Below are 23,074 nucleotides of genomic sequence, written 5' to 3'. Positions count from 1 at the left end.
AAATTTTCATACGGTATATGTTAACACTGTTTTCCTTTCCTAACTCCTCAGATCCTCCCCACCTCCCTATCCACCCAGCTTTATGTTCTTTCACTCTCAAACAGCCAAGAATTAAAAAGCAATAAAACAAAAACAAACAAAACAAAGTAAAAAACACATACACATAAACAGACAAACCGTGGAGTTCATTCTATGTAGACAACTATTGCTGGGAATGGAATGTATCCTGAAGTGTGGTTGGCATACCCAGAATCACCCCATTGAAGAAAACTGGCTTTCCCTTTCCCAGAAAGATAGCAATGCTACTATTTGCTTGTTCTTTATAGATTCATTTGACTTCCTACCAGTAGGTATGGCTGTGCCAACTCCCCACATACATTAGAATATCAAGGTCATGAGGACAAAGACTTTCTTTACTGTTGTATTTCTAGAACCTAGAACTAAGCCTGATTGCATTTAGTGAATGAAAAAGTTACTAAAGCTATCATAGCATCAAATTGAAGAACTACCTACATATATTATTATAGTGATCGGTGTAGTATACTTAGATAAGTGCCATAATTAGATACTTAGGCTTCTATAGTTTGTATTTGTGTAATGCTAGAATATAGTTTCCATGATACTCCTTCTGTCAGTTTTATAATAGCCAGCAGTATTACTGGGTACCTTATACTAAAGCATAGAACTAGGTATACTGCGCTCATTGCTTTTAAGGTTCAGTTTTTCGTCTTGGGGCCAGAGAGATGACTCTACGAGTAAGAGCACTTGCTGCTCTTCCAAAGGACTGGAGTTTAGTTCCTAGTACCCATGTCAGGTGGCTCACTGCTCTCCCAGCTCTAGTTCCTCTGGCTTCTACAGGCACTCATGTACATACCCATGCGTAAATTTAAAAAAAATTGTTTTTCTTTGCTGTTTTTTGTTGTTGTTGTTGGTTTGGTTTTGGTTTGGTTTGTTTTGTTTGAGACAGGGTTTCTCTGTGTAGCCCTTGCTATTCTGGAACTAGCTCAGTAGACCAGGCTGGCCATGAACTCTGCCTCCAAAGTGCTGGGATCAAAGACATGTACTACCACACTGGGATAGAAGAAGATTTTTAATTGATAATAATGAATGACCCAGGTTGCAAATGAGAGTATGAAAATATGTGGGCTATAGAATCCTATATGATACTCAGGATGCTGAGGCAAGAAGACTGCCATGGGTTCACTCTGAGGCCAGCCAGCATGGGCTATAGAGTGAAACCCAATCTCTGTGGATGGGTGAAATAAGGGGAATTTAGCAGTCAGAATCCTGTTGGATTTCTTCATAGCTGCCATTTCAACTTCCATAAGAACTTTCCCTTTTAGTTTAAATATGAACTTGTATGTGTACTTCAGCTTTTAGTGCGAGTGCCATTACGGATTGGTGTCCTTTGCTACTTGTATTCAGAGAAGTGTTTGGAACATCCTCTGCGACTTATTTACTGTTTGGTTGGTTGTTTTACTGGGTCTTTTTCACGAAACCTAGTGATTTGTGGTCAGAGATCATATCTGCCGAGCCCCATCAGAGCCTCTGCAGAAGCTGGTGCAGTGCATCCAGACAGCTTTCAGTGCATATCTAGTAATGAAAGAAAGAAGGGAGCTGGAAAGGAAGGAGACATTCCAAAAGAGAGAATCCTTTAAGTACTCATAAACTAGTTCAAGTAAGCAATGAAATATCTAACCTGGAGCAGCTGTAGAGGAAATAGGAAGGAAAGTACAAAAAAAGTCAACATCTTTTTCAAATGAAGAGTTTGTCAGAGGTGAATGAGGACACCAGGAGAATCAGAGAACACTGGAACTTTTGATTGAGATAGTAATCAATTGATACCTGCTTTCTAAGTCAAAGGCAAGCCAACTTTTTCCTTTTTTTTAATTGATTGTTTTATTTATTTACATTTCAAATGTTACCCCTTTCCCTGTTTCCCCTTCTCAAGTCCCCTATCCCACTCCCCCTCCCCCTGCTTCTATGAGGGTACTCCCTCCCACCTTCCCACTGTGGCCTTCCCCTATGCTGGGGCATCGACCCTTCACAAGACCAAGGGCCTCCCTTCCCATTGATGCCAGATAAGGCCATCCTCTGCTACATATACAGCTGGAGTCATGGGTCCCTCCATGTATACTCTTTGGTTGCTGTTTTAGTCCCTGGGAGCCTGGGGAAGAGGGGGGTTGGTTGGTTGATATTGTTGTTCTTCCTATAAGGTTGCAAACCTCTTCAGCTCCTTCATTCCTTTCTCTAACTCTTCCATTGGGGACCCTGTGCTCAGTCCAATGGTTGGCTGTGAGCATCTGCATCTGTATTGATCTGTCTGTGGCAGAGCCTCTCATGAGACATCCATATCAGGCTCTTGTCAGCATGCACTTCTTGGCATCAGCAATAGTGACTGGGTTTGGTGTCTGTATATGGGATGGATCCCCAGGTGGGACAGTCTCTGGATAGCCTTTCCTTCAATTTCTGCTCCACTCAAGAGCACTTATGAGACAAAAATAGTTACTTTACATGATTTTTATATTTTATGACACTAAGGAAGTAAGTCATTAACTCTAGATTCCTTATTAAAAAGATGAATGTGTTGGGCTACTATAAAGTGGGTGTCTTCATTCTTTTAAACTCCTGTAACAAATGCCAGAAACTAGAACTGTATAAGCTTTAGTTACTTCTCACAGGTATAGGGGCTGGTGAGATCAAGAGACTGACAGTGTCTGTTGGGGAGCCACTAACCTGTTCACAGATGACTGAACCTCTCATAATAACTCCATTTGGTAAAGTGGCAAGCAAGCTCTCTGGAGTCTTTTCTTAATAGTTACCACCCCCTTAAAAAAATGATCCACAGGGCTGAAGAGATGGCCGAGTGGTTAAGGACACTGACTGTTCTTCCAGAGGTTCTGCGTTCAGATCTCACAACCATCTGTAATGGGATCCAATACCCTCTTCTGGTGTGTATGAACTTAACTGCAGTGTTATGAAATAAAAGGATTTTAGCTCTCTGCTCCCAAACCCCGTGGGAGAGAGACCTCACCGCCTGATCAGGTGGGCACTCCTGAGGCTGCAGAGCGGAGGAGACCACCAACACTGCTCACCCCTGCCCACATCCCTGGCCCAAGAGGCAACTGTATAAGGCCTCTGGGCTCCCGTAGGGAAGGGCCCGGGAGCGGCAGGACCCCTGCGCCTGAGACACTGCCGGAACCTGAAGGAAACAGACCGGATAAACAGTTCTCTGCACCCAAATCCCGTGGGAGGGAGAGCTGAACCTTCAGAGAGGCGGACACGCCTGGGAAACCAGAAGAGACTGCACTCTGTGCACATCCAGGCGCCAGAGGAAAACACCAAACGCCATCTGGAACCCTGGTGCACGGAGGCTCCCGGAAAGAGCGGCGCAGATCTTCCCGGTTGCTGCCACAGCGGAGAGGACTTAGGCAGTACCCCACGAGCAAACTTGAGCCTTGGAACTGCAGGTAGGACCAACTTTTCCCCTGCAAGAAACCTGCCTGGTGAACTCAGGACACACAGAGGCAAAATTCCTCTAAGGCCGGGCACTTCCTGTGTTTACCGGAAGTCCCACACCGGCGGATCCCGGACCGCAGCAGCTCTCTGCTCCCAAACCCCGTGGGAGAGAGACCTCACCGCCTGATCAGGTGGGCACTCCTGAGGCTGCAGAGCGGAAGACACCACCAACACTGCCCACCCCTGCCCACATCCCTGGCCCAAGAGGCAACTGTATAAGGCCTCTGGGTTCCCGTAGGGGAGGGCCCGGGAGCGGCAGGACCCCTGCGCCTGAGACACTGCCGGAACCTGAAGGAAACAGACCGGATAAACAGTTCTCTGCACCCAAATCCCATGGGAGGGAGAGCTGAACCTTCAGAGAGGCGGACACGCCTGGGAAACCAGAAGAGACTGCACTCTGTGCACATCCAGGCGCCAGAGGAAAACACCAAACGTCATCTGAAACCCTGGTGCACGGAGGCTCCCGGAAGGAGCGGCGCAGATCTTCCCGGTTGCTGCCACAGCGGAGAGGACTTAGGCAGTACCCCACGAGCAAACTTGAGCCTTGGAACTGCAGGTAGGACCAACTTTTCCCCTGCAAGAAACCTGCCTGGTGAACTCAGGACACACAGAGGCAAAATTCCTCTAAGGCCGGGCACTTCCTGTATTTACCGGAAGTCCCACACCGGCGGATCCCGGACCGCAGCAGCTCTCTGCTCCCAAACCCCGTGGGAGAGAGACCTCACCGCCTGATCAGGTGGGCACTCCTGAGGCTGCAGAGCGGAAGACACCACCAACACTGCCCACCCCTGCCCACATCCCTGGCCCAAGAGGCAACTGTATAAGGCCTCTCGGTTCCCGTAGGGGAGGGCCCGGGAGCGGCAGGACCCCTGCGCCTGAGACACTGCCGGAACCTGAAGGAAACAGACCGGATAAACAGTTCTCTGCACCCAAATCCCATGGGAGGGAGAGCTGAACCTTCAGAGAGGCGGACACGCCTGGGAAACCAGAAGAGACTGCACTCTGTGCACATCCAGGCGCCAGAGGAAAACACCAAACGTCATCTGAAACCCTGGTGCACGGAGGCTCCCGGAAGGAGCGGCGCAGATTTTCCCGGTTGCTGCCACAGCGGAGAGGACTTAGGCAGTACCCCACGAGCAAACTTGAGCCTTGGAACCACAGGTAGGACCAATTTTTCCCCTGCAAGAAACCTGCCTGGTGAACTCAAGACACAGGCCCACAGGAACAGCTGAAGACCTGTAGAGAGGAAAAACTACACGCCCGAAAGCAGAACACTCTGTCCCCATAACTGGCTGAAAGAAAACAGAAAAACAGGTCTACAGCACTCCTGACACACAGGTTATAGGACAGTCTAGCCACTGTCAGAAATAGCAGAACAAAGTAACACTAGAGATAATCTGATGGCGAGAGGCAAGCACAGGAACCCAAGCAACAGAAACCAAGACTACATGGCATCATCGGAGCCCAATTCTCCCACCAAAATAAACATGGAATATCCAAACACACCAGAAAAGCAAGATCTAGTTTCAAAATCATATTTGATCATGATGCTGGAGGACTTCAAGAAAGACATAAAGAACTCCCTTAGAGAACAAGTAGAAGCCTACAGAGAGGAATCGCAAAAATCCCTGAAAGAATTCCAGGAAAACACAATCAAACAGTTGAAGGAATTAAAAATGGAAATAGAAGCAATCAAGAAAGAACACATGGAAACAACCCTGGACATAGAAAATCAAAAGAAAAGACAAGGAGCTGAAGATACAAGCTTCACCAACAGAATTCAAGAGATGGAAGAGAGAATCTCGGGAGCAGAAGATTCCATAGAAATCATTGACTCAACTGTCAAAGATAATGTAAAGCGGAAAAAGCTACTGGTCCAAAACATACAGGAAATCCAGGACTCAATGAGAAGATCAAACCTAAGGATAATAGGTATAGAAGAGAGTGAAGACTCCCAGCTCAAAGGACCAGTAAATATCTTCAACAAAATCATAGAAGAAAAGTTCCCTAACCTAAAAAAAGAGATACCCATAGGCATACAAGAAGCCTACAGAACTCCAAATAGATTGGACCAGAAAAGAAATACCTCCCGTCACATAATTGTCAAAACACCAAACGCACAAAATAAAGAAAGAATATTAAAAGCAGTAAGGGAAAAAGGTCAAGTAACATATAAAGGCAGACCTATCAGAATCACACCAGACTTTTCGCCAGAAACTATGAAGGCCAGAAGATCCTGGACAGATGTCATACAGACCCTAAGAGAACACAAATGCCAGCCCAGGTTACTGTATCCTGCAAAACTCTCAATTAACATAGATGGAGAAACCAAGATATTCCATGACAAAACCAAATTTACACAATATCTTTCTACAAGTCCAGCACTACAAAGGATAATAAAGGGTAAAGCCCAACATAAGGAGGCAAGCTATACCCTAGAAGCAAGAAACTAATCATCTTGGCAACAAAACAAAGAGAATGAAAGCACACAAACATAACCTCACTTCCAAATATGAATATAACGGGAAGCAATAATCACTATTCCTTAATATCTCTCAATATCAATGGCCTCAACTCCCCAATAAAAAGACATAGATTAACAAACTGGATACGCAACGAGGACCCTGCATTCTGCTGCCTACAGGAAACACACCTCAGAGACAAAGACAGACATTACCTCAGAGTGAAAGGCTGGAAAACAATTTTCCAAGCAAATGGTCAGAAGAAGCAAGCTGGAGTAGCCATTCTAATATCAAATAAAATCAATTTTCAACTAAAAGTCATCAAAAAAGATAAGGAAGGACACTTCATATTCATCAAAGGAAAAATCCACCAAGATGAAGTCTCAATCCTAAATATCTATGCCCCAAATACAAGGGCACCTACATATGTAAAAGAAACCTTACTAAAGCTCAAAACACACATTGCACCTCACACAATAATAGTGGGAGATTTCAACACCCCACTCTCATCAATGGACAGATCATGGAAACAGAAATTAAACAGAGATGTAGACAGACTAAGAGAAGTCATGAGCCAAATGGACTTAACGGATATTTATAGAACATTCTATCCTAAAGCAAAAGGATATACCTTCTTCTCAGCTCCTCATGGTACTTTCTCCAAAATTGACCATATAATTGGTCAAAAAACGGGCCTCAACAGGTACAGAAAGATAGAAATAATCCCATGCGTGCTATCGGACCACCACGGCCTAAAACTGGTCTTCAATAACAATAAGGGAAGAATGCCCACATATACATGGAAATTGAACAATGCTCTACTCAATGATAACCTGGTCAAGGAAGAAATAAAGAAAGAAATTAAAAACTTTTTAGAATTTAATGAAAATGAAGGTACAACATACTCAAACTTATGGGACACAATGAAAGCTGTGCTAAGAGGAAAACTCATAGCGCTGAGTGCCTGCAGAAAGAAACAGGAAAGAGCATATGTCAGCAGCTTGACAGCACACCTAAAAGCTCTAGAACAAAAAGAAGCAAATACACCCAGGAGGAGTAGAAGGCAGGAAATAATCAAACTCAGAGCTGAAATCAACCAAGTAGAAACAAAAAGGACCATAGAAAGAATCAACAGAACCAAAAGTTGGTTCTTTGAGAAAATCAACAAGATAGATAAACCCTTAGCCAGACTAACGAGAGGACACAGAGAGTGCGTCCAAATTAACAAAATCAGAAATGAAAAGGGAGACATAACTACAGATTCAGAGGAAATTCAAAAAATCATCAGATCTTACTATAAAAACCTATATTCAACAAAACTTGAAAATCTTCAGGAAATGGACAATTTCCTAGACAGATACCAGGTATCGAAGTTAAATCAGGAACAGATAAACCAGTTAAACAACCCCATAACTCCTAAGGAAATAGAAGCAGTCATTAAAGGTCTCCCAACCAAAAAGAGCCCAGGTCCAGACGGGTTTAGTGCAGAATTCTATCAAACCTTCATAGAAGACCTTATACCAATATTATCCAAACTATTCCACAAAATTGAAACAGATGGAGCCCTACCGAATTCCTTCTATGAAGCCACAATTACTCTTATACCTAAACCACACAAAGACCCAACAAAGAAAGAGAACTTCAGACCAATTTCCCTTATGAATATCGACGCAAAAATACTCAATAAAATTCTGGCAAACCGAATTCAAGAGCACATCAAAACAATCATCCACCATGATCAAGTAGGCTTCATCCCAGGCATGCAGGGATGGTTTAATATAAGGAAAACCATCAACGTGATCCATCATATAAACAAACTGAAAGAACAGAACCACATGATCATTTCATTAGATGCTGAGAAAGCATTTGACAAAATTCAACACCCCTTCATGATAAAAGTCCTGGAAAGAATAGGTATTCAAGGCCCATACCTAAACATAGTAAAAGCCATATACAGCAAACCAGTTGCTAACATTAAACTAAATGGAGAGAAACTTGAAGCAATCCCACTAAAATCAGGGACTAGACAAGGCTGCCCACTCTCTCCCTACTTATTCAATATAGTTCTTGAAGTTCTAGCCAGAGCACTCAGACAACAAAAGGAGATCAAGGGGATACAGATCGGAAAAGAAGAGGTCAAAATATCACTATTTGCAGACGACATGATAGTATATTTAAGTGATCCCAAAAGTTCCACCAGAGAACTACTAAAGCTGATAAACAACTTCAGCAAAGTGGCTGGGTATAAAATTAACTCAAATAAATCAGTTGCCTTCCTCTATACAAAAGAGAAACAAGCCGAGAAAGAAATTAGGGAAACGACACCCTTCATAATAGACCCAAATAATATAAAGTACCTCGGTGTGACTTTAACCAAGCAAGTAAAAGATCTGTACAATAAGAACTTCAAGACACTGAGGAAAGAAATTGAAGAAGACCTCAGAAGATGGAAAGATCTCCCATGCTCATGGATTGGCAGGATTAATATAGTAAAAATGGCCATTTTACCAAAAGCAATCTACAGATTCAATGCAATCCCCATCAAAATACCACTCCAATTCTTCAAAGAGTTAGACAGAACAATTTGCAAATTCATCTGGAATAACAAAAAACCCAGGATAGCTAAAGCTATCCTCAACAATAAGAGGACTTCAGGGGGAATCACTATCCCTGAACTCAAGCAGTATTACAGAGCAATAGTGATAAAAACTGCATGGTATTGGTACAGAGACAGACAGATAGACCAATGGAATAGAATTGAAGACCAAGAAATGAACCCACACACCTATGGTCACTTGATTTTTGACGAAGGAGCCAAAACCATCCAATGGAAAAAAGATAGCATTTTCAGCAAATGGTGCTGGTTCAACTGGAGGGCAACATGTAGAAGAATGCAGATCGATCCATGCTTATCACCCTGTACAAAGCTTAAGTCCAAGTGGATCAAGGACCTCCACATCAAACCAGACACACTCAAACTAATAGAAGAAAAACTAGGGAAGCATCTGGAACACATGGGCACTGGAAAAAATTTCCTGAACAAAACACCAATGGCTTATGCTCTAAGATCAAGAATCGACAAATGGGATCTCATAAAAGTGCAAAGCTTCTGTAAGGCAAAGGACACTGTGGTTAGGACAAAACGGCAACCAACAGATTGGGAAAAGATCTTTACCAATCCTACAACAGATAGAGGCCTTATATCCAAAATATACAAAGAACTCAAGAAGTTAGACCGCAGGGAAACAAATAACCCTATTAAAAAATGGGGTTCAGAGCTAAACAAAGAATTCACAGCTGAGGAATGCCGAATGGCTGAGAAACACCTAAAGAAATGTTCAACATCTTTAGTCATAAGGGAAATGCAAATCAAAACAACCCTGAGATTTCACCTCACACCAGTGAGAATGGCTAAGATCAAAAACTCAGGTGACAGCAGATGCTGGCGAGGATGTGGAGAAAGAGGAACACTCCTCCATTGTTGGTGGGATTGCAGACTGGTAAAACCATTCTGGAAATCAGTCTGGAGGTTCCTCAGAAAATTGGACATTGAACCGCCTGAGGATCCAGCCATACCTCTCTTGGGCATATACCCAAAAGATGCCTCAACATATAAAAGAGACACGTGCTCCACTATGTTCATCGCAGCCTTATTTATAATAGCCAGAAACTGGAAAGAACCCAGATGCCCTTCAACAGAGGAATGGATACAGAAAATGTGGTACATCTACACAATGGAATATTACTCAGCTATCAAAAACAACGAGTTTATGAAATTCGTAGGCAAATGGTTGGAACTGGAAAATATCATCCTGAGTGAGCTAACCCACTCACAGAAAGACATACATGGTATGCACTCATTGATAAGTGGCTATTAGCCCAAATGCTTGAATTACCCTAGATCCCTAGAACAAAGGAAACTCAAGACGGATGATCAAAATGTGAATGCTTCACTCCTTCTTTAAATGAGGAAAAAGAATACCCTTGGCAGGGAAGGGAGAGGCAAAGATTAAAACAGAGACTGAAGGAACACCCATTCAGAGCCTGCCCCACAGGTGGCCCATACATATACAGCCACCCAATTAGACAAGATGGATGAAGCAAAGAAGTGCAGACCGACAGGAGCCGGATGTAGATCGCTCCTGAGAGACACAGCCAGAATACAGCAAATACAGAGGCGAATGCCAGCAGCAAACCACTGAACTGAGAATAGGTCCCCCGTTGAAGGAATCAGAGAAAGAACTGGAAGAGCTTGAAGGTGCTCGAGACCCCAAAAGTACAACAATGTCAAGCAACCAGAGCTTCCAGGGACTAAGCCACTACCTAAAGACTATACATGGACTGACCCTGGACTCTGTCCCCATAGGTAGCAATGAATATCCTAGTAAGAGCACCAGTGGAAGGGGAAGCCCTGGGTCCTGCTAAGACTGAACCCCCAGTGAACTAGACTATGCGGGGAGGGTGGCAATGGGGGGAGGGTTGGGAGGGGAACACCCATAAGGAAGGGGAGGGGGGAGGGGGATGTTTGTCCGGAAACCGGGAAAGGGAATAACACTTGAAATGTATATAAGAAATACTCAAGTTAATAAAAAAAAAAAAAAAGAAAAATTAAAAAAAAATTAAGGATAAAAAAAAAATAAAAAAAAAATAAAAGGATTTTTAAAAATGATCTTATCGGGGTTCGGGATTTAGCTCAGTGGTAGAGCGCTTGCCTAGCAAGGCCCTGGGTTCGGTCCCCAGCTCCGAAAAAAAAAAAAGAAAAAAAATGATCTTATCACCTCCCAACGTCCCTACCTAGTAGGACTTAAATTCTTAATCACATCACAGCCAGGGCTAGGATTTCAGTATATAAGCTTTAGGAGGGTGCATCTGGTCTGTAATAGTGGCAAATATCTGCCTTTACAAAGGGGTAGAGCAGCCCATCCCTCTGAAATACCAACATTCATGGACTCCAGGAAAATAGGATTAATAAGCAGATAGCTTGTGAGCACTTAGATGAGGCAATGATCACTAGAAGCCATGGTAGTAAGTTCAGCACAGCTAATCACATCAGAATGAATTTGTTTTAATAGGACTACTAGATGAGGGCCAACCATAGACTGTGTGAATTTTGTGTGTGTAAGTTAAAGCAATGTCGTCTTAATAGTTTGGTATGTATGATAATGACTAAATGCATAATCACATTCAGAACACAAACACACATAACAAGAGGCAATATTGCAAAATGGTTCGGCTTTGGGTTCTGGGACCTGATTGCCTATATTTGAATATTGTTTCTGCCAAAGGTTTGTTTTGTTTTATTAGTCAAACTACTTCATCTTTTAAGTTTCAATTGTTTATTTAGAAAAACAGTAATACTGATTGCACTTGCCTTATAATTATTATGAATATTAAGTGAATTATCACAGAACATGTAGAACAGGATGCCCTTTATATATAGTATGTAATAAATAACCTTAATAAATGAGAGGTATCTTTTTAAGAAGACTGAAAATCTGTAATTACTCTCTTAACATAAACCATTTGGTATTCTTGTTCAGAACTTAAAAGACGATGTAAGAATTTTAATTTAATGATAACTCTTATATGTAAAAGATTGAGCCAGCAAACTGAAGAGCAGTATCCATTTAACAAGAGACCTTAACAAGCCTAAGATAGCATAGATCTGGCAATATAAAACTTATAAGTATGAAATCCTCTCTTTAAATTGAGCAGTTGATTTTACCTGATTAAAAGAACTTTGCCAGTGTCTGAGTGGGTAAAAGAACTTGCTGCTAAGCCTGGCAACCTAAATCCAGTCCCCTAGAAATCTACACACACACACACACACACATACACCATACACACACACACATACACCATACACACACACACACCATACACAGACACACATACACCATACACACACACACACACACACACACACACACACACACATATACAAACACACTAATTTTTTTTTAAATCAGGACATTTTAAAGATTGTTAAAAAGAACTTAGCAAGGAAAGTTTGAGTTGACTGTCTGTTCATGATACCATAAAGTTTCAGAAAATAATTTAGTAACAAAGGAAGAAATAGTCTCATTAATGAGTTTGCTGTATTAGAGCACATACTGATGTTCTATTCCAGACATTGTGGTTTAATAGAAACATTGGTAAACTAAGAAAATAATCCAGGAAAATGACACTTTAACCTGAAAAAGAAAAGTGAAATATTAAACTGATCTTCAAATACCTGAAAAGATAACTTATAGAATACACATTGGATTCATTGGTAAGGCTAATTTGTGAGAACTAGTGTCAGGAAGGCAGGGTTTGCTTCAGTGAATAATGTTATGATTTGGGTTCATTAAAGGTAGAATGGTCTAATTGTGAACACTTAAACTTCATAACTTTTTTCCCTTTCTTTTTTTATTTTTATTGGTTATTTTATTTATTTACATTTCAAATGTTATCCTCCTTCCCAATTTCCCCTCCATAAGCCTCCTATCCCGTCCCCCCTGCCTCTGAGGGTGCTCCCCGATCTGCCTGCCCATTCCTGCCTCAAAGGCCTAGTGTTCCTGGGTCATCAAGCCTCCACAGGACCAAGGGGTTCCTCTCCCAGCAATGCCAGATAGGGCAGTCCTCTGCTACATATCTAGCTGGAGCCATGGATACCCCGTGTGTACTTTTTGACTGAAGGTTTGGTCCCTGGGAGCTTTAGGGGGTCTGGTTGATTGATATGTTGTTCTTCCTATGAGGTTGCAAACCCCTTCATCTCCTACAGTCCTTGCCCTAACCCCCCATTGGGGTCCCCATGCTCAGTCTGGTGTTTGGCTGTGTGCATGTGTATTGGTCCAGCTCTAGCAGAGCCTCTCAGGGGACAGCTATACTGGACTCATGTCAGCAAGCATTTCTTGGCATCAGCAATAGTATCTGGGTTCCAGATGGGATAGATCCCTAGGTGAGGCAGTCTCTGGATGGCCTTTGCTTGAGTTTCTGCTCCACTCTTTGTCCCTGCATTTCCTTTTGACAGGAGGGATTCTGGATTCATATTCTTGAGGTGGGTGAGTGACCTCATCCCTCAACTGGGGGCCATTACTATCCACTGGATATGGTCTCTACAGGTTCTATCTCCCTTTTGTTGGTTATTTTGGCTAAAGTCTCCCCTTTTGCATCCTGGGAACCTCTTGGGTCCCCAGCATCTGGGACTTCTAGTAGCTGCTCCCAGTTCCTCCTTCCCCATTGCTACACACCTACTTTCATGTTCCTGACCCTCTGTACTTCTCCCCCATCTCCTCCCATACCTGAACTAGCTCCCTTTTTCCCCTCTCCATTCTCTCTCCCCACCAGATCCCTCTCTTCCTCTACTTCACAGAGATATCCTCTTCCCCGACTGAGCAGCAATGTAGAATCCACAATTTGGTGTGAGTTTCATATGGTCTGTGGATTCTATTGTGGGCATTCCGAGCTTCTTTTTAGCTAACATCCACTTATCAGTGAGTGCATACTATGTGTGTTCTTTTGTGACTGGGTTACCTCACTCAGGATATTTTCAAGTTCCATCCATTTGCCTGAGAATTTCATGAAGTCATCCTTTTTACTAGCTGAGTAGTACTCCATTGTGTAAATGTACCCCATTTTCTGTATCTATTCCTCTGTGGAGGAACATCTGGGTTGTTGCCAACTTCTGGTTCTTATAAAAAAGACTGCTATGAACATAGTGGAGCATGTGTCCTTGTTATATGTTGAAGCATTTTTTGGGGTATATGCCCAGGAGTGGTATAACTGGGTCCTCAAGTAGAACTATTTCCAGTTTTCTCAGGAACCACCAGACTGATTTCCAGAGTAGTTGTACCAGTATGCAATCCTACCAGCCATGAAGGAGTGTTCCTCTTTCTCCATATCCTCACCAGCACCTGTTGTCACCTGAATTTTTGATCTTAGTCATTCTGACTGGTGTGAGGTGGAATCTCAGGGTTGTTTTGATTTGCATACCCTGATGATTAAGGACATTGAACATTTCTTTAAGTGCTTCTCAGCCATTTGAGATTCCTCAGTTGATAATTCTGTTTAGCTCTGTACCCCATTTTTAATAAGGTTCTTTGGTTCTCTGGAGTCTAACTTCATGAGTTTTTTTGTATATTTTGGATATATCTATCAGATGTAGGGTTGGTAAAGATTTTTCCAATCTGTGGATTGCTGTTTTGTCCTATTGACAGTGTTCTTTGCCTTTCAATTTTATGAAGTCCCATTTGTCAATTCTTGATCTTAGAGCATAACCCATTGGTATTCTGTTCAGAAAATGTTTCCTGTGTCAATGTATTCAAGGTTCTTTCCCACTTTCTCTTCTATTAGATTTATTGTATCTGGTTTTATGTGTAGGTCCTTGATCCACTTGGATTTGAGCTTTGTACAAGAAGATAAGAATGGGACGATTTGCATTCTTCTACATGCTGACCTCCAGTTAAACCTGCACCATTTGTTGAAAATGCTATTTTTTTTCCACTGGATGGTTTTGGCTCCTTTGTCAAGTGACCATAGGTGTGTGGGTTCATTTCTGGGTCTTCAATTCTATTCCATCGATCTACCTGTCTGTCTCTGTACCAATACCATGTGGTTGTATCACTGTTGCTCTGTAGTATACCTTGAGGTCAGAGATGGTAATTCCCCTGGAAGTTCTTTTATTGTTGAGAATGGTTTTTTTATATCCTGGGTTTTTTGTTATTCCAGATAAATTGGAGAATTGCTCTTTCTTTCTCTATAAAGGATTCAGTTGGAATTTTGATGGGGATTCCATTGACTCTGTAGATTGCTTTAGGTAAGATGTCCATTTTTACTATGTTAATTCTGCTGATCCATGAGTATGGGAAATCTTTCTGTCTTCTGAGGTCTTCTTCAGTTTCTTACTTCAGAGACTTGAAGTTCTTATTTTTTTCTTTTTTTTAATTTGATATTTTCTTTATTTACATTTCAAATGTTATCCCCTTTCCCGGTTGGAAACCCTCCATCCCATCCCCCACCTCCATGAGGGTGCTCCCCCACCCACACACTCCCTCCCGCCTCCCCACACTGGCATTCCCCTACACTGGGGCATCAAGCCTTAACAGGACCAAGGGTCTCTCCTCCCATTGATGCCTGAGGAGGCCATCCTCTGCTACATGTACGGATGGAGCCATAGGTCCCTCCCTGTCTTCTCAATGGTTGGCGGTTTAGTTCCTGGGAGCTCTGGGATGTCTAGTTAGTTAATGTTGTTCTTCCTATGGGGTTGCAAACTTCCTCTACCTCCTCCATCAGGGACCTCGTTCTCAAGCCAATGGTTGGCTACCAGCATCTACCTCTGTTTTTGTCAGGCTCTGGCAGAGCCTCTCAGGAGACAGCTGTATCAGGCTCCTGTCAACCTGAACCTCCTGGAATTCCCATTAGTGACTGGGTTTGGTGACTGCATGTGGATAGATCCCCATGTGTGGCAGTCTCTGGATGGCCTTTCCTTCCGTCTCTGCTCTCCTCCTGTGAATATTTTGTTCCCCTTCTAAGAAGTACTTTAGCATCCTCACTTTTGTCTTCTTCTTGAGCTTCATGTGGTCTGTAAATTGTATCTTGGTTATTCTGAGCTTTGGGGCTAATATCCACTTATCAGTGACTACATATCATGTGTGTTCTTTTGTTAAGTTCTTCTAATATAGATCTTTCACTTGCTTGGTTAGCTTTAAAGTATTTGAGCAGAGGACAGGCATCTACCTCAGGATGTCACAATGGAGCTACTATTTGGCTATGAAATTTTTCCCCTAGTGTATCTTTCAGTGTTAACATTTGATAATGGATGAAGAATTAGAGTTTATACATGCTGAATTTCATTTTATTTTCTTCACAAACTAACACTGGTCATCTGCATACTACTTTATACACTTTAGATTCCAGAGTGACGTCAGTAGCAGTTGACGTGACTTTAGAAGATTACTTTGGTTACCAGTGGTCTTATAGACCTGTCCCATATACATAGCAATCTTGAGTGTTCTTTCAAAAACTGGCTTGCACATGGGTTCAGAAATATACATGCTTTAGTACAAGCACTTAGGCAGCAAAGGCAGAATCTCTATGTTTGAGGCCACCCTAGTCTACATTGAGTTTCAGGACAGTCAAAGCTATACAGAGAAACCCTATCTTAAACAAACCAACAAACAAACAAAAAAGAACAGAAGGAAAAGAAATAAAAGGAGGAGGGAGGGAGAAAGACAGACAAACAGAAAGAAGAAAAGAAAGGTACCCTTGAAGAAATTTAGAGTACAGGAAAACTTACTGAGTATGTATAAGACTGACCTGTTAAGTCCTTAAGAGGTAAGAAATAAATATAAAATAGTATATAAATTATCTGTACCAAATTTGTTTGCTGACTTGCTTTTATTATTGGCATTATGACTTCTGTTACCTTTTAAGCACTAGAAAGTCATCTTTCACTGGTTTTTCAAAAATTTCCAAAATACAGTAATGATTAACAACATCTGAATTTATGTTTAATCATACTTCAGGTTTTAAAGTTATAAAAATGTCATATGATAGCCTCAAGCAACTATATTCTTTGCAAAGGAATCTAAATAATAAAGGATTTTCATAAAAGTTTTTTCTCTAAATATCAAACACATGTAGAGTGATTTGTTGATGCACATGAATCTATACAAAAAATTCTATAATATCTTGACAAAAATGTGTCCTTTAAACATCTAACAGACCTTAAGTACTGTGTGGAAGATATTTGAAGACAACTTTGGATAAAAGATAATAATACAGTTGTCTTATTCTCTTGTTTCTTTAGATAAGTGGCACTAGAAATTATAGATAATTTTGGCAAGAGTTCAAGGGTTAATGTAGCAGATAAATAAAAGGAATTTTCTGTAAATTGAGACCTGCATTATTTCAGTTGTCTTGTCTTTCCTAACCTAACTCATTTAATTTTAAAAAGTAAATACTTAAATTCTTCCTGACAGTGTGCTCAGCTTTTACTATCATTTATTACTTCAATTATACTTGATATCACTTAGAACAATCTGCCATTTGGAAATCTCAGTATAGCCTGGAGCTTAGTATTAGATCTGGCTGCTATTGTAACATGTACAGCATATGACATTAATGTATCAAAATTAGATTGGATCATCCCTCCTGGTTAAATTTATTTCACATTTCTTTTGTATTCAGTTAACATAAACCTATTAGGGAAGCTGACACATGGGGATGGCTGTATAGGAAGGATATTTTTAAAGTATTTTGATTAAAAAATGAAATTATAGGGCCATGGCTTTTCTAGGTTGTGTAATCTCTTTTTTGCTTTTTAAAAACGGCACGAAGTTCAAGTCTGCATTTATGTCATTCCTGTATGTTGTACACAGGTGTAAGAAGTAAGGAGTGAGTAAAAAGATCCTTTGAAAAAAAATTGAACTTAACTCTTCTTTTTGTTTTAGTCAAACAGGAAGTTTTTTTATCTACCTTTTAGATTTAATCCAGAATTTACATATATAATAAATAGAAATTGCCCATCCCCTAGCTCCTTCTTTCATCTTCTAAGCTTTCTGGGAGCGATGGGAGAGCCACTGTTAAACGTCCACCAGACACACACTCACATGTTCCAAGTAGCAGAGTCTCCAGACAAACTAGATGATGGAATTGTGTAATGAAATTTAGATTTATACCATAATCTACATGACGAAAACTCAATAATGGACAGTAAATTCATTCTAAACAAGTTATTAGAAACAACTTTTAAATCCTTCCTTTCTTACAGTTTTAATTATCATAACAGAACTTTCTCAAGATTGCCAGAAGCACCTTTGTAAACAGCACAAATATCTAAATAACATTTTATGACCTAATAAATATTAAGGTATCTATTTAGAGAATTTTATAAGTTTCATTGTGGGGGTACATAAAAATTAGTAGTTAGTTAAAAAATTGTTAGTTAAAAATAGCCAACTCTTTCTTGCTCAGTAAGTGATTATAAAATTTATGAGTTGGCTATTTGTTTGTTTCTCTTCTGGCTACCTTCTCCAGGCTACCTCATTAACACTGCAGAAAGTGGATACAATAAGAGGAAAGAGACTCAAATCAGTTAGTTTAAAAAACTAACCTTTGAGAATGGAGCTGCACTGGTACAGTTGCCAGGTTAAAAGAGTCGGGCTATGACTCTTCTAAGTTCTTTCTGTCTCTCTGACTGTGGGAGTTGAAAATGCCTGGTCTTCTTCTGTTGTCCCTTGATGACTTTGAGTATTGTTTTTTATGTGTCGCTAAAATGATCAACCATTTCCCTTCTGTATAGTTTGATGTCACTAGTTGCATAACTATGCACACATGACTTTTTAAAAATGCTGTAAACTATTTCCTTGATTTTACAGTTGAGACATCTAGGAAATGATGAAGTACACATTGTTTGGTCTGAACATACTAGAGACTACAGGAGAGGAATTATTCCTACAGAGTTTGGTGATGTCCTCATTGTAATATATCCAATGAAAAACCACATGTTCAGTATCCAGATCATGAAAAAGCCAGAGGTGAGAACTTCTTAGCTTCTGTCTTAGTAATAGATTTGCAATTGTGGGAAGGGGGGAAATGCGGAACTGTATAGATTGTCTTAAACATGGTCTTGACAGAACTGGCCCACCTAAGGAGACAGCTAAGCAGTGCCTGAGTTCAAGTTTGTTGTACTTAGCTCAGCTTTTATTAAAGTAGAAAACAATTAGTTTCCTAAAAGACACAGTAAAAAGCAGGCAGGTATTAACAAGGCACAGTTGTAATTTCAGCAGGATTGAGGCAAGACGATTGCCACAGACCAACCTGATCTATTTAGCAAATCCCAGGACAGCCAGTGCTACTTAATGAAATCCTGTCTTAGAACACTAGAAATATCTTTAAAATAATAAATGAAATGCCTACAAATAATTTTTGACTGTTAAAAAGATGTTACCTCTCCTATGGTTGGATAGCTTAGACATACCACAGGATCTCAACAACTATTTCAAAAGCATTTCTTAAGATGATAAAAATTTGACATTATGTTCATATATTCCTTATTTTAAAATGGATGCTTTTAATAGAAAATTGTTTTGACAGTTGATTGAGAAGCTTCAGAATTCCTTGACTTGGGTTAAGTCTTCATTTATAAATTTTCCCAGTGGACAATATTTTTTTGTGGTAGGGCTTTTTTGTTTGTTTGTTTGTTTGTTTGTTTGTTTGTTTGTTTGTTTAATAGACCAGAAGTCAACTTATTACAGGGTATAGCATAATTTTGTGCAGCCTACAAACTGAGTGCTTTCTTTTTATATTTTTATATTTTTAAAGTTTGCTTTTTGTCACTATGACAAAATCCTAGAAAAAAATATGATTTCAGTCCATGGTTATTTGACTTCAATGATTCAGGGCCTGTGGGTCAAAGGTCTTGTTACCAGTTCCTTGCCTAGAGCTACCCTTCCAAACATGGTCCTGGGACTTGAACATTCAACATGAGTTTTGGGAAGACATTTCATGTCCAAACTTAAGAATAAAACTCACAAGAATAACCATCTAACCGCCTACCTGTTAAATGTTTATCTTTTCCTGTTTGCTTAATAGAGGAATTGATTTTATGTGTGTATGCAGTTGAAACTACAAAACTTTGGAAGTTGGCAGAGGATATAAATTACTTAGTTATTCAAAGCACATAGTCCTTTTGAATGGACACCTTATTGATCTTGGTTGTTCTTGTTTGTTGTCCTAGTATGAGTAATACATCTTATAAAAAAATGTATTTGAATATTTTTACTTGAAATACAACCAAAGAAGAAGCAAAAACACATTTGTTTGTAAAGGATCTTGATTGTTTTTATTATACTCTTTCTACAGTTTGACTTCAAAATTATGTTCTGATCTTTCTATCAGGTTCCCTTCTTTGGTCCCCTTTTTGATGGTGCTATTGTGAATGGAAAAGTTCTGCCCATTATGGTTCGATCCACAGCAATAAATGCTAGCCGTGCTCTGAAATCACTGATTCCATTGTATCAAAACTTGTATCCTTTTTAAGTGGTTAGTATACTAGCCTACATCTACCTACTTTACTAAAGGGTAAGTGTTTCTTATGTATTAAATAGTAGATGGCAGAGTTCCTCCCTAGTGATTGAATAATTGTGATACTTGAGTGGTATGTTTCCTTCTATACTTTCAATAAATATTAATCTTTGGTTAGTTAATTAGATTTCCATTATATGTCAAGCTCTGTGCTACTCTGGAGGTGTAGAAATAATCCAAATAATCATTGAAAATAATTCAATCTCCATGGAAAAATATACTGATTTTTAAAAGATGTATGTATGTATGTATGTATGTATGTATGTATGTATGTATGTATATGAGTACACTGTAGCTGTCTTCAGGCACACCAGAAGAGGGCATCAGATCCCATTACAGATGGTTGTGTGCTGGGATTTGAACTCAGGACCTCTAGAAGACCAATCAGTGCTCTTAACCACTGAGCCATCTCTCAAGCCCTAAAGCATACTGTTTTTACTCCATTGTTTTAAAAGAGGAATGTGCAGCATATATACTAGTAAGGGACCAAACAGTTAGCTGTAAGTAGGTATCCAGAAACATTCATGAGAAAAATGAAAATTGAACCAGTCTTAAATGGTAAATAATGAAGTGAATAAGATTAAAAACCTTCTAAGCATAGAACAGTATAACATGGGTCACAGAGGTATTCAGTGATGTGGGATGTTTAGGAACATGGCTTCTGGAACCAGCCACTCTGACTGGCGCTGCTCCTCCGGGCTGCACTGTCCTCAGCATATCCCTGAACTTCCCTCACCTCACTGTGCTTCCCTACAAAATGAACCTAGTGATCATGGTCTTGGTCATGCCACAGAATCAGGTTGGGTTTTCTCCCTTTCCTCAGTTTCTAGAATTAAACCCAGGCCCTCCTCATGCTAGTCACTCTACCACCAAGTCATAATCTCAGCCCAAGTCCTAGAATCTTCGAATCCAGTTTGTTTTCTGTAGAAAGATTCTAATATTGTCTAGGCATTAATGTGAGTGCTAAATAATATTTTATGTAATTAATTATGTTACTTAGAAATATTACAATTGATATAAAACATCTCCACTGAAGACTAAGGAATTGCTTAATTGAGTTTTTGTATTGGGCTGATTAGCTGCTTGAGGTGAATTCTCAGACCTACTTTATGATATTTTTAATATTTAATCATATTGATTGCCTCATTAGAGAATATTGTAGGATGAAAAGAAATAATTTCAGTGAAAACAGTAGAAATGAACACTGTTTTTAAAACAGCAAATCTGAACAGTTCTTAGCAACAAAATTGCTTGCAGAATACAGAGTAAGGGCTCAGCAGTTGCGGTCGTGTACCGCTCTTGCAGAGGACCGGCGCTTGGTTCCACGTCGTACAGCTCACAAGCACCTGTAATTTGAGCTCCATGATGCTTCCAGCCTCTTCAGGAACCTGTACTCATACACATGGGCTGAGCACATGTACACACAGACACAACATTTTAAGATAAAAAAATAGAGTGAAAATACTACATAGACCAAACCAACCTCTCTACAGTGTAGGAAATTGTCTTTCATACCGTTTAAAAGTGCTCAGCCCTACATATCCAGGGTTCCACATTTGAAAAATCTAACCAGCTGTATGTGAAAAATACTTAGGGAAAAAGCTTTCTTCTCACTGTCCCTTTAACACTAGTATAACAACTACTAATGTGGTACTTATATTTGTATACTCGCTACTATAAGTAATGCAGAGATTGACTATGTGCAAATACTTTACCATTATATGAAGGGGACTTGAATGTCCACAGATTTTTATTATCCATGGGGGTTCCTGAAAAATTCTCCGTATATATCAAGAGAAGTAACAATAGATATTCCTATCCTTCATTAAGCTAGAGAATATATTATGTTTTGCAAAATGTACAAGATAACCTATATTCCATAGAGTATTCTATATTCCGATTGTTGAGGAGGAACTACATGTAGTCAATGCTCCTACATCCAAAACTGGAAGTCAAAGAGAAGGATCACCTCCGATCACGCATTCAAGACCAACCGCAGCATAGCATAACCCCACCTCAGAAGTAGTAATGAATGAATGGAGGTAGGAAGGAATGTTACAGGGAAATGACTTCTTTACTTGATTTTAACATGAAGGTTTATATAATAAATTACAACTGGATACTTGTATTGAGAGGTACTAAAACATAAGAATATATGTTTTAATTTTAAGTAACATACTGATTTCAGAAATGTGTTTAAAATATATGATTTTGACATCAGATTTTCAGTCAGGAGAAAATTGTATATTCTAAAATAAATCAATATGCTTAACATGAATGATAGTAGGAATTGAAATAGACATTGGTTTTGAAAACCACCAGAGTCAATATTTTAATGCTCATCAAAGACATAAAAAGGTGAAATATAATAAACTCAATTGTATTTATATAATTATACTGCTGGCTCAGTTATCATATGCACAATAATAGTGCCTACTAAGATTCCACAGCATAAATTGTGCTATTTATGATCATTAAATGAAGTTTAAATTTTGTCCTAGGAACATCTTCTGTAACTATGAATCTAATGTTGTTCAGAAAATGAGGACAGTATTGATTGTCATATGCTGCCCAAATCGATCATGCTAGCAACCAGAATTACAGTAATCTGTCAGTATTGATGAGTGTCTTTCAAGCTTTGAAACCTCCCCCCTCACTTCACTTGTTGTTTCTTACAGTACTTGTACTTGAGAAGCATTTTCATGCAACCTCTGACTTTGTCAGCTAGGTACTTTTGTCTCTTAAGCTCAATTTGTTGGTTTGATCATGCAATTAGAATTGAATTGCCACACTCGGGAGGCAGATCAGGCAGACTCTGGGTAGCCGTTGAGCCAGAGCAGTGTTTCGGGTTTGATCTTAGGCCATCATTTTATTAGCTACCTAGAAAGAGTTCCAGTTTGTTTGGTTGCTTAGTTTGGGGTTTTACAATGGAAATAAAAGCTTTTATTCCATGGTCTTCTAAAGCTTTTATGTCATGGTCTTGCCAGTTTTAACTCTATTACTTAAGTAAAAATTAGTTTGAT

The 23,074-nt window shown here is 40.0% G+C and overlaps 1 protein-coding gene across 1 annotated transcript in view; it reads left to right on the top strand.

Annotated features, from left to right (window-relative positions):
* Ralgapa1 (Ral GTPase activating protein catalytic subunit alpha 1) overlaps nucleotides 1-23,074 on the top strand; it is a 274,127-nt gene that overhangs the window by 216,538 nt on the left and 34,515 nt on the right. The window contains 2 exon segments of the mRNA NM_020083.4: nucleotides 18,344-18,502; nucleotides 19,866-19,993. Coding sequence (NP_064468.4) covers nucleotides 18,344-18,502; nucleotides 19,866-19,993 — 287 coding nt within the window.

Source organism: Rattus norvegicus, chromosome 6 (assembly GCF_021556685.1).
Source record: "Rattus norvegicus strain SHRSP/BbbUtx chromosome 6, alternate assembly SHRSP_T2T, whole genome shotgun sequence".
Lineage (NCBI taxonomy): Eukaryota > Metazoa > Chordata > Mammalia > Rodentia > Muridae > Rattus > Rattus norvegicus.
This window is presented reverse-complemented; position numbering and strand designations above follow the sequence as displayed.